The following is a 12,802-nucleotide window of genomic DNA, read 5'->3' on the forward strand; positions in this document are numbered from 1 at the left end:
TCACTTCAAGAGCCAGTTTGCTTATCGGTGGTCAGAAGTGGGAATGGCAGCTGGGAGCTCCATCTCCCAGAGACATTTAGGTCTCCTACAAAATCACCACAGGGGACATTAGGAGGTTTGTCACTAAAACTATAGTGAGGTGTGCTGGCTGATACATCTCTCTGCATCCCACCCTCTCTCTCTCCATCTCACTCTCCTGCTACCCTATCCCATAATCGCATTCCACCTCTCCTCACTCTTACTTCATCCCATCTCGCGTCTCCTTACCCTATCCCACCTGACTTCTCCCCGCCTCACCTCTCCTCACCCCACCCACACCATCTCAGAGCAGGGCGGCCGACACCCGGAGGGAGAGAAGCTTTGACACGCACTAGTAACGAGGACACAAGCCACTGTGTTCCTACGGCTCGCTGAGTGCCAGGAGCGGCGTGAGACCCGTCCGCCGCTCGCCCGTCCCCACACGGAGCGGGTGCCGCCACTGCCACCGCCGCCCCGCCGTCGCCGTCCGCGCCGGTAACCCAGACCCGCCGCGCCGCGGTGGGAGACGAGGGGGGTGCCCAGGGAGGAGGAGGCGGGGCCACTGCGATCTTCGCATTCTTATTGGTGGCTTCCTCCCATCCGTTTGGATGGGGGCGTCTGTTGATTGGGTTGTGGCCTCCGCCCCCTCGTCCTCCACCTTCGCTTCGGCGGCGCGGGTGTTGAGAGGTGCGGGGTGTTGCGTCGCTGAGGAGCCGGCGGCAGCCACAGAGGAGGAGGGCGGGGAGGGCAGGACGAGCGAGCCGCAGGTAAGGGCAGAGCCGCCGCTGCTTAAGGGGTTCCCTCTGCGGTGAGGCTGCCTGGCTGCAGCCCTGCCCCGCCGACCTGGCGCCGTGCGCCCGCCGTGCTGGGGTTACGTAACTGCCCCGCCGGCTCTGGCCGCGGCCGTGCTCCCGCTCTGGGACTCTTGTCTTCGGGTCTCCTGTCGCTTGTGGCTGTTGGGGGAGCGGGGAGGGCTGCGAGGCGAGCCCGGGGCTTACCCGCGGGACGCCCGCCGTCTGCCCGGGGGTCGGCTCCCGGCGCGCAGCCCCGCGCGGGCGGCTGGAAGTGGCCGGTGGGCGGCGGTGGAGGCGGGCGGTGCGGGGGAAGGTCGCAGCGGCTCGTCCGTGGGGACAGGTGGCTCGTCCGCGCGGGTGCAGGGGAGCGTGGTGAGATGAGGGAGCGTTCGTCCCCCTTTCTGGAAGTGGGATTGCAACCGTGCGGAAAGCGCCGGGTATCCGCTCAGAGCAGGTGGGCTTTTGTGAGGATGCAGAGCTGCCCCAGCCACTTGTACAACTTAAGGACGGTGTGCAGGAATGTGATGAAGCCCGTATCCCTGAAGGAGAATCTTGTTGGGCTGCTTCAAAGTTAGCTGCAGCATCCCATGCCGATGTTACCTGATGTTTATATAACAGGTCGCTCCCCAAAGTTATTGATTTGTTTTTTCTTCCTTACTGTCCTAGAGTCTTTTATATCTCTTTAAAACACCATGATCCCTTTACTGCTTGAGTTTGAAGTTTAATCTCGTTTCCAAAAAGGAAAATATAAAATAGATTTAGACATCTGAAAAAAAAAATCACATGGATAGGGACTGTAGTTTAATCAGGGCTTATGCTTTACATGGGCTTCTGTGTTAGACTTTCGAGTTCTGAACTTACAGGTTGGTTTGCTCTTTTTTGTTTACCTAGTTAAAATGTTTGCTGTGTAGAAAAGGAAAACTGTTTTCATACAAAAATACATAATTACAGTAAAGGAACTGTTGCATTTATTCGTGCAATACAACTAAATCATAAGGTTGCACATCATTCCTGAACACTGTGAGAATATAAACCATTCAGAAAAACTACAAATGCATCATAGTAAACAAGGACAGAAGATTTCTATAGAATCTCAACGTTGTTAACTAGTAACTGGTACCTTTCTTTAACAGCAGGAACTGTCTTGTTCTCCTTAAACTTCTGAGAATGAATTGTCATTTATGTTATCGAGTTTGTCTGTCCTCTTCCAAGTACTGTGACATGTATTTAGTGGCTTGATTTGTCATAGTTTGTATTGGAAATGTTTGTCATTGCACTGGTGTCCTTACTGTTATTTTAAGTTATACATTACTTGTGTGTATCAGCAGAAAATCCTTTCCAAGGAAACTGAAATTTTGCACAAGGTGCTGTGGTAGCTTGGAGTGTCTTCAAGGAGTTAAACAACTTCAGCTGCATGTAGCTCTGATATACATAGTTTCGTCTCTTTTTTTTTCTTCCTACAGGGAAGGCAAATGTAGATTTTGATAAGATTTAGGGTATACTAATCAATTCTATGTTACAAGCTAGAGGGCTAGTAACCAAGTTTACCACTGACCCTTGTGAGGGGACAGATCTGGCTGAAGGCGAGTGATGTGATATGTGTGTCCTTTATAAGACTGTCTCATTTTAAATGGATGCCAAGGGAAGGCAATCAGAAAGCTTGTTCTGGTTTCTTTGGGTTTGGGGAGGGTTTTTTTTTTGTTCTTCGAATACTTTAATGTTACCATGGGAACTTTAGTGGTTGAGTAATCATAGCCCAACTTCTTGACCGTAAGAACAGTGCATAAAATCTTCATGATTGGCATTGGTTGCTCTAAGTCTCCTCTTCCTATTGTGTACTGGGGCTGGAGTCTTGCCTCAGTAGGATTGAGCACTGGCGTCTGCTGCCTTGTTTTCTCCACGGCTGGAGATACAGATTGTTTGGCAAGCCAGTGCCAAACACCTTTACAAAGCACCTTTACTGGTCACAGAATACCTCTTGGCATGGGAGGCACAGCCCAGCCTTCTCAGCAACATGCAGGTCTGTCATGGTTTTGCCCAGCCAGCAATGAAGCACCACAACAGTGTCTTGCTTGCTGCCCCCACTCCCACCCTCTTTAGGATGGCAGAGGCCGCAGTGAGATGGAAGGAAAAAAGATAACCAAGGATGTGGATTGGAACAAGGGCAGGGAGGGCTCGCTGCCAATTACAGGTTCCAGGCAAAACAGACTCCAGTACTTGACTTAGAGAGGAAAGTAGGAAAGGTTATTGTACTACCTACAAGAAACCGAACAGAATAAAAAGAAAAAAAGAGCAGGATGATGACAAAAATACAAATAGTACTTTAAGGTCTCCCTCCCCCATCCCTCCTTTCTTCCCGGGCCCGGCTCACTGCTCCCGATATCTCTACCTCCTTCCCCTCAATGGCTCAAGGGGGCAGGGAATGGGGGATGTGGTCAGTCTCTCACAGATGGGCTCTGCCGCTTCTGTCTTCTCAGAGAAGGGTGACTCCTGGCATTCTTCCCCTGCTCCGATATGGGGTCCCTCCCAAGGGACCCAGTCCTTAATGAACTTCTCTGGTGTGGGTTCTTCCCAGCAGCTGTGGCTTCTGTTGATACAGGGTCCCTCCCATGGACACAACCTCCTCTGGGCATAGTCACTGCCTCTGGTGTGGGGTCTTTAATGAAGTGCAAACAAATCTCAGCTTCACTAGTCCCCTCTGCAGGATGCAGGGAGGGTCTCTGCTCCAGAACACCTCCTTTCTTCCCTCACTGACTTTGAGGTCTACATGACCTCTTCTCTTTCTCTCCCAGCTCCTTGCACCATCACCAGCTGGAAAAGAAGAACAGAACAAGAAGGAACAGGAAGGACCCTCTTCTTCTGTCTTCTTCTTAAGAAGTGATTGTGGAGGTACTGAATTGTGTAGCCCCGGAAGTGGGTCTGACTCAGAGCTGGGGAGAGTTTTGAGCAATTTCTTACGGGAGTCATCTTTACAGCCCCTCTCCCATTACCAGAAATGCCTCCATGTCAAACCTTGACAAAGCTTCAAACTGCTTGGACTGACCAGACTTACTTTAGCTAAATAAGAGTGAGTGGGTCCTTTGTAACTATTTTGGGGAGCTTTTAATGTCCAAAGTCTCAGGTAAATTGAATGTGGCTAGAATGTCAATGGAAAGGATTAGAATATTTGGGATTTGCGCTGCTGAGCATTTAAAAAGAATTAAAATCCGCTTCTTCATACCTGCCACTTCTGTAAAACGAATAGTGGAGGCTAACAGTATTTCTGTGTGGTGCTAGCCACATTGGAACTAAAATGTTAGTGGACTTCACTGTGCTGGTAACTCTTCTTACTATAGTAGTCATCGCCCAGATGGACAATGCAGAGGTGTGGTCTGAGAGAAGGGATGACCATAATCTATATTGCTTTTGAGACTGCAACATTTTCTAATCCTCACACATGAAGTCCTGTTCTCCTCTTTTTAATTAAGTGAAATGTCTCCATTTAAGTCCATGGGAGCTTTCCACTGTGAAGAATTAGTACCATCTAAAAAATATTGATGTCATAGAATCACAGAATGGTAGGGGTTAGAAGGGACCTTTAGAGATCATCTAGTCTAACCCCCCTGCAGAAGCAGGTTCACCTAGATCAGGTCACACAGGAACGTGTCTCGGGGGGTTTTGAAAACCTCTGGAGAAGGAGACTGGACACCCTCCCTGGGCAGCCTGTGCCAGGGCTCCATCACTCTCACGGTGAAATAGTTTTTTCTCATGTTTAAATGAAACTTTGTGTCCCATTACCCCTTGTCCTGTCCAGGGTTTGTTTTGCAGAGTGGACTGAAATTTCAGTAGGTTGCTACTATCATGAACTTCCCTATTGTGCCTTCTGCGCAAGTATTCAGTATGGGTCCAGCGGACTTCAGCTGCAATTGCATCCTTAGGCTGATACTGCAGAAACTGGTGTCTCTGCTTTCATTAAGTCAGTGGCTATTTTAAATAAAAAATGATTGTTTCAGTAAAGACTTACTCACTGAGTTTCATTCCTCCCTCTACTTGCTGTTTGGGGTTGGTTGGTGTGTTTTTTAAGTAGGAGCTGAGGTGGGATTCTTACTTCTTTTCTAAACCTTCTAGAAAAACAACTGCAACTTTTCTTGCCTTTTTTTTTTTTACCAAATTTTCTCAATTCCTGTAGATTATGGTTTCCAGGTTTGCACTTAGGACTCAATAATACTTTTAGTTTATAGTGATTTTATTTTAAGCTCTATTTGTAACATTTTGTTTGCTTTATTCTATTTTTAGTCATGTTGTTTGTCATGGCAAGCAGTGTTTAATAAAAAAAAGTAAAGTTTCCTAGCAATTTCAAGAGATATGTGCCTGTTTCTTGATGTCCCTCGGGGACTCTCTTTAAAAACTCTAAGACAGGAAAATGGTCACCAAGGAAATGCCTTACTAGTTTCCATAAAAACAGTGGATAAATCTATATGTGCTTGATGATGTATAAGTCATTGGCCCACTCAAACACTTGATGTGCTCAAGTTATCTTTGTTCAGCAAAATCTCAGATGAAGTTCTTTGCTCTGTTGGGGTCTAACTTCATAACAGTAGATGTGTCTTTGCCCTTTCCATTTTGCACTAAAAAAAGCAATACCTTCTGATAACATTTTTGCAAATTGAAACCTCAGTAACCCATTTGTCAATTAGTATAATTTTCTGCTGGTTTCTGTTAATTTCAATTAAAAGTGTGCCATATTTAAAAATAGTGAGATATCAGAATGAATACTTAGCTCCCACTTGACATCTCTACAGAGCTTTCAGTTACAGGATTTACAGGACTGAATGTTGATGCCACCTGATGTGATGCAATGGGAAGGGTGTTTGCTTCATGTTTTGAACTGTCACAGATTATAAGCTTTTTCTACTGCTTGACCATAGGAGAAGAAATTTAGAAGTGTAGTGAGGAAAATAGTGCAAAAGAGCTGCCCAGAAATGGCGAGGAGTTTCTGCACAGGGTCTGGAAGGGTAGCGGCTGCTGTGGCTTTCCAAGGGTTGATAATACAGCACTCCTGTGGGGCTCCTCTCTCTGTGTAAGGTATGCTTGATTTGAAAGTTTAGGGTCAAAACCCTGCACCAAATTCAGAACGTAGGAACAGAAATCACATATGAGTGAACTTTATTTAAAGGGAATAGGAGGATGTGACAGGCAATTGACATCAGCTGGAGGTCACATGAGCTTGGGCTCAGGTTGGTTAGTCTTGGTGTTTCTACCTTCTACAGAGAACAGTCCTGCTTCAGAGTTTACTAGTATAGTCCCAATTGACATGTTGCGTAACAAATTTAGCATCAGTATTGGTGCTGGATGAGGCCTTAGTTTTACTGTATCTTTTTTATAGCATTGTCCTATGTTTTGAAATTCTAAATGTGAACTTCTTTTATCTTTCCTGCCTTGGAAAGGGAGAAGCAAATGCACAACCCAGTTTGAAATCATATTTTAAAATATGAGTAAGGCTTACTCTCATGTGGATGCCTTTATTTTTTGATAACATAAAAAGGACTGTAAGAGAAGGGAAGTTAACTTTTTGTCTGAAGCAATGGAAAGGCACTTCAATGTAAATGGCAATGAGATCCAGTCGATTGTATTATAGTTATATAGAAGATAACCTTTATTTGGGTTCATTTTATGTAGCAGTTCAGTTCATGGATTATACGTGACTCAGAATTATTTTAAGAGATTTGAAGTGTGAACTCATTTGTTTACTAGTGGAACCACTAGAAAAAACATTTTTTTGACAGGACTGCCTGAAGTGTCCAAGTAAATTCCAAAAAGCCACAGAACATTACCAACAAAAAAACACCTGAGCCTTAAGGTGTTTGACAGACACAATGAAGGATACGTAGTTACAATTTGGTTTATGTGCAACATTATTTATAAAGCAGAAAAAGGCAAGATTTCCAGATCGTGGCTGGCTGAAGATAACTTCTGGTATAGAGACCTGTTCTGAAGTTCATGCTGAGCTCTGAAGACTGAGATTACAATTTCATTAATACTTTAAGTAGATAGGATTGTGCTTCCCAGCAACCAAGCCTTAGCTGTTGCCTGTCCATTCACAGACTTGACCCTCTGTTTTCTGGCTGCTACAAGTACTGATGCAGCCATGAAGGAAATCAATTCAGTTACCTGTTGGAGTTAAACACAAACTTTTTATCTTCAGGCCTGGTCTTTTAATGGAATTGGTTTGTGCAGTTGTGCTATGAATCAGGTCAGAAGGTGCTTTCTCCACTACAGAAGGTGGTGTGGGGCCTGTCTGTGTAGGGAAGTGACTGGCATTGCAAATGAGAAGCCTGAGGTGCATGACAGATTGTCATGTCGTTTGGGAGAGGTGCTAGTTTGTCTGGAGTCTGAACTTAGAGCCCAGGGGTTTGAAGTGTGCTAACAAACTGCAAGGATGTTTGTCCTCTCTGACTACCAATGAGCTCAGGCTCAGAGACAATTAATTTTTCTTGGGCAACCTTTAGGTCTTCTGTTAATGAGATTTCTATTTTAGCTGTGGTGCTCTGTGTAATATTGTGGAGTGTATGTCCCTCTTATAGCCAAGCAAATTTTGTGAAACAAAATTTATTCCATATTCCATCTGTTATTCCATACAGATGTGCTTGACTTTTCAGGCCTCATCTTAAATTGGGCGGAGAATTTACTAATCAGGGTATTGTAAGTCATGTGTTAGCAGACGGAACACTGATCAGAGTTCTGGGTGCATCTTAAATGTAGTGCAGGCACGTACATGTGTACACTCCTACCAACAACTCTTGAACAAGGGATGGTTGAAAGGCATCTGAGACTGTGACATTATTAAGAGACTTGGCTAGTACCTAAGTCCCACTGAGCAAACCTGCCTCAAGAACTGACTGAAAACAGGGGCTTCTCGTTAAAGAGCTCTGGCAGAGCAAAACCACTGCCACATCATATAAGAGTATCTATTAATTTCTCATTTCAAATGGAGCTTTGAAGTCTGTGCATTGTAGGATCACCTGCTGTGCTGTATGTTCGTTTCCTTACTGCCAACTAAAATTATTAGAAACCCACATTTCATGATTCTAACTTAAAACTTTGCTGTTGCTTATCATATGGTGGTTCTGATAAATTCTTAACCTGAAAGCTTCCTTTTCTATCTAGTATCTTATAATACGATGTCCTCAGAGGGGAGGAAAAAACCCCAAAACAAACCGACCCCCCACAAAACCTCAAAGCAAACAACAGTTTAGTGAAGAAACCTGTAGACTTTCTGACTTTTTCAATATAATTGACATCTGTGCACACCCTAGTAGCTTTGTAATGTGCTGGGAAACAGGATGTATGAAGTTTATTAGCTGCCATGAAGTTATCTTAAACACTACTGTCATAGTTTTACAGTGAAAGTGAAGCTTATTTATTAGATTAAAAAGTACATCTTAAAAAGCAAGCTAATACAGAAATGTGTAAGGAAAACACGTACTGGATTGCCCCTTGTTCTCCTTAGACTTCAAGTTCCATTCAGACAGCAGATTCCTGTTTCTTGATTTTTTTTTTTTTTTTTATTCTAGGATATTCTTGTAGATCTTAAACTTCACTACTTCCAGTTTCATTTACTTTCTCCTCACTAGAATGTTTACTGAGTATCAATTAATAATCCGAATTCCTGCAGCTTTTAAATACCAACTTGTGCCATCTTTATCCTCTTGTTTCTATGTCAAGTTGGCTTTGAAACGTGCCTCTCTGCTGAGTGGACACTGCCAGCTTAATGCTGTTGGGGAACGAAAGGTTTTACCCAGTGTGACTATGAAATAACCTCTTCACTGAATGCAAGTAATTTGCTTGTTATGAGTGAAATACTCTTCGGCAAAAGTGTGCTCTGCCATGTAAGTTATATTTTTGAAATGCATGTAAAAGCAATGGTTCTTATCTTGACACAGGCTGGACAGCAAACGCATCATGGAAAACACATTAGAAGTCGCTTGTGTTGGGAGTAGGTGGTCTATTAATATTTTTTGCTAGAGTAGTGATACATTCAGAATGTAACTTTCTTCCCCATTAGTGGCTGCTGTGAGAATTTCTCACTGGGTCTGTTTATACTGGAACATACGCTAGGCTTAGGCTGAAGTGAATTGGTTCAAATACCAGAGGCAGTATTGCTGTGATACTGGGTTTCTGCTATGCAAGTATGTGTGTTGATGTTGTGACCATCTCCTCTGCCATTTGTTAAGGCTTTGTTTTTGTTTTTTTTTTTCCAATTAGAATTTAATTCTTCAACTGAAATTGGTTGGAGATAGTTCTGTTAATACCATACCGAGTTGGCAAAAACACTAGTGTGTATTTGGTAGTTTAAAAACCTGTCATCAAGTTGACACAGTAAAAAGTGGTTCTTGGCCTGAGGCTTTCATGCCATACCTGCTGTCTTACAGCACTGCATCCTCTTCTGTTATAAACCCTTCCTTCATAAAATACGTACATAGGATGATACAGGGCTAGGAAGCTATTATTGTTTTAGCTGTGTATCATTTTTTTTTTAGTACCTGGAAAAGGAGAACAGCCACGATCCTGTGACCTGCCAGCTCTCTGCAGATCACTCTATGCACTGAGTATTGCTGCTGTACAATATCTACCACTGGAGAAAGTCCTAAATTATCTTGTTCTGACCTTATGGTCTGGCCTAGCTGACCTGCAGGCCGCTTCCAGTCTTAGTTGTTCTGACTAATATTGGGCAATAAATCTGTCTTGATGTGTTTTGAGAGTGTAGTAAGCAGGGACTCAGTGCATGACTTCAGCTTGTTTTCATGAGTATTTTTATCATTAGCCCTGGGACTTCAGCAATAACAATTACTGACACTTTCATAATATGAAGTTACTGAAGAGTGTGCTCTGCCATCGGCCAAATATCTTTTCAGAGCAGCAGCAGGATTGGGGTTCTATGAAAGGCATGGCAAATTAGTTCCATAATTTAGCTTTGCTTTACTGAGATTAGGTGTAATAAGCCCATAAGGTTTAATTTTGGACATCAGTCCTAAACAGTGTGTTTTAACTAATATTTAAAACTATATATAGAGAATAGCAAATGCGCAATAGAGCAAGGACAAATCTGAAACAGATGAACACACTGTTTATGTAACTCTCTAACTCCTTATGTTATGAGGAGAAAAAAACAGCCAGTGATTGCATATTGTTATTAAAAGAAACAAAAATATAAGGGAATTAATTATTCTTCTGCATAACTTCTCGTCAGCTTACTGGAGCTCTGTAGAGGTTATAGGTTGGTGTCTAATATACTTGTGCTAAGGACTGATAAATACCTGCACTTATACTAATTAACACACCCATCATTAGTTGGGCCTTTACTTCCTCCCCTTGGCTGCTATGAGGTTTACTCCTGTATCAGCAGCAGGCATGCTGTTTGGTGTATGGGCTTGTTACTTCTGTGTCTTAAACTTATCTTTCTGCTCTGATGGGTAAAGGCTCCAAAGTCAGCAGAATTTTTCTAAAAGGTGAAGAGAATCATCTTGAGTCCTCTCTTGTCTTAGCTTTTTTTATTTGCTTCCTAATGTGATTAATGTGCATGGAAAAACAGGATATGTTCTGACTTGTAACTGTTGAAAAAATTGGCTTTCTTCTTTGTAATAAAGATGTTTTAGTTGTACTGCTTTTTGACGATTCTTTGTTCATGCTGCTTTGAAACAGAATCTTTTTTTTTTCTTTTTTTTTCCCTTTGAATTTTTGCCTGGTACATTTTTGCAAGTTATTTTCATTTTCTTCTTACCTAGTGCATTATACTTTCTCTCTAAGCAAGCTCAGAAGGGCCTGCCTACCTTCCCAGTAACAAACCATAACTCTCTTAAATTCAAATACAACAGAGTATTCTCTTTAAGGGCAAAGGGCACTCAAGTAATGCCTTGCTTCTGGTGGTACTTACGTGATTAGGTCTTTCTCATGCTAATAAATAAAACTAAACCCAAGTCCCTACTTAAACCTTGGTGGAAGTAGTCTTAGTGACCCCGTTTTGGAGGTTGGTTGTTGCCTTAAGAGTATGAAATACTTTCTACAAATATTTAAGAGTGTGATGTGACTGTGTCTTTCTTCTCCATGCTGCCAGGGATGAGGGGAGACTCTTACCTCTTTGGAATGCGAGGCCTGGGTCACTACGGCTGCATCCCGGAGGACAGAGGACAGTTCTTGCTCTACTCCATAAATGGAGAGAACGACCTAAAGAGGTGTTTTGCAGAGGAAGATTTTCATGAAATAATTGACTTCAACGATCTCCCGAATTCTCTCTTTGCTTGTAATGTTCACCAGTCTGTGTTTGAAGACGAGGACAGTAAGGTATGGTGTGACTTACCATATTTTCAGTCTAAGAGAAACGTACATCTTAGGTTTGCATTCATTGCAGTTTCAGTTAAACAGATAAATAGTTTAATCTGTCTTGTACAAAGAAACTGGATCACAAATATGACTTGCAAGGTGACAATACCACTCTGCCATGATGTGTTGCAAAAGCTTAAAAGCCTGTTTTTTTTTTTTGTCAGCCACAGTGAACAAAACTATTTTCCTTCTGTTCAGATTTGCAGAATACTGAAATGTGGGTCCATGTCTTCGTAGCGACCATAGTTGCAGTCATGATGGAATTGGCAACATTAAATCTGTTAAAGGATCTCCCACTTGCTCCTGCTGTGGTCAGAGGCTGCCTTTCTTATATTTTCTCAGTATCATTTAGGATGGAAAAAACCTTGAAGATGGAGTCCAGTCATTAATGCAGCACCACTATCTCCACCAGTAAACCATGTCAGTCAGTGTCTTAGCTATATGTCTTTGAAATACCTTCCCTGAGCAGTATTTTTTTTTCAGGGCTTGACCTCCCTTTCAGTGAAGAAATATTTCCTTGTATTCAGTCTAAACCTCTCTTCACACAACTTATGACCAATGGGAGAAGACTTCCAGGTAGTTGTAGAGTGCAATGAGGTGTCAAATGTTTCCAGTTATCTGAAATACTATTTTATCTGGAAAATCTAAAATGAATGATGGTGAGAACAAAGACAAGGGGAACCACGTGAAAATGTTTTTAACTCTGATTAGTCTAAACCAGAATGTTGATAACAGTGTACTCTTAAAAATTTACCAGAAATGTTCAGTTCCTATTTTTAAGCCTAGTATTCTTCCTGACGAAGACATCAAGAATATTAAACTGATAGCTTGGGGCTTTGTTGTCTGATGAAATTAGTCTGGGATAATTGTTGTAGGCACATCTGAGTCTACTTGAGTGTCTTGTTCAGAATTTTCAGTTCTGAAACAAGCTGGCAGTGGTAAAGTAGGTTTTGGCTGGAACAGGCTTCTGAGGTATCCAGATAAAACTGAGACCAAAGCTGGTGGGGATGGACTAGGATCTTTAGTAGGGGAAATTACCAAATGAAAGAAAAAAAACCCAGGGTGTCCTTAAGAATACATACTTCCTCTTGAAGGTACTGAAGGTGGTATCTGTTGAGGTTGCATAAATGCAATTGTTTGTGTTTAATTTTTAGACATCTTCGTCTTCCATAATGATGCCTTTCATATGTTTGAGTAATACAGACTAAAGCAAAACAAAAGTTCGTACCACAGCACTGAATAAAATGGTCATACTTGTATTTGAACAAATTACAGTCTTGGCAAACAGTGCACCATTTTGTTGTATTTAAGTCCTTTTGCTAATAAGCATCTTGCCTTTGTTGTGCTATTTCGTGGAATTTTATAGTCACCTTACAATGAAGTGGAAGGGATCGGAAAGTCCGGTTTTAAAAGAAGAAAACAGAAGCCTGCGTAGAATTTGAGAATCTCATCCTGCAGGGATAAAATCTCCACTTGCTCCTGAGCTTTCCCTTTTGAGACCTCTATTCTAGGATTTAGGTGGTGGCTTAGTTAGGAAATAGGATGGATGATTGTGTAAGTCTGTGGGGTTGAAGTACCCAAAGACTTGCGGGACTTAAGGATATGTTTTAAGAACAACAGCTGCGTTCTAG

The 12,802-nt window shown here is 42.6% G+C and overlaps 1 protein-coding gene across 3 annotated transcripts in view; it reads left to right on the forward strand.

Moving 5' to 3' along the window:
- Positions 1-385: 385 nt before the first annotated feature.
- RCAN2 (regulator of calcineurin 2) overlaps positions 386-12,802 on the forward strand; it is an 88,472-nt gene continuing 76,055 nt past the window's right edge. The window contains exons 1-3 of one of the 3 annotated variants that reach the window (XM_061990093.1): positions 682-785; positions 3,605-3,701; positions 10,906-11,132. In XM_061990093.1, the coding sequence (XP_061846077.1) occupies positions 10,908-11,132 (225 nt within the window). In that variant the 5' untranslated portion in view covers positions 682-785; positions 3,605-3,701; positions 10,906-10,907. Of the gene's footprint in view, positions 514-681; positions 786-3,604; positions 3,702-10,905; positions 11,133-12,802 lie in introns of those variants that run through there. The other 2 variants (XM_061990094.1, XM_061990092.1) reach the window with 2 other exon arrangements.

The sequence above is a fragment of the Colius striatus genome, chromosome 2 (assembly GCF_028858725.1).
Source record: "Colius striatus isolate bColStr4 chromosome 2, bColStr4.1.hap1, whole genome shotgun sequence".
NCBI classification, from domain to species: domain Eukaryota; kingdom Metazoa; phylum Chordata; class Aves; order Coliiformes; family Coliidae; genus Colius; species Colius striatus.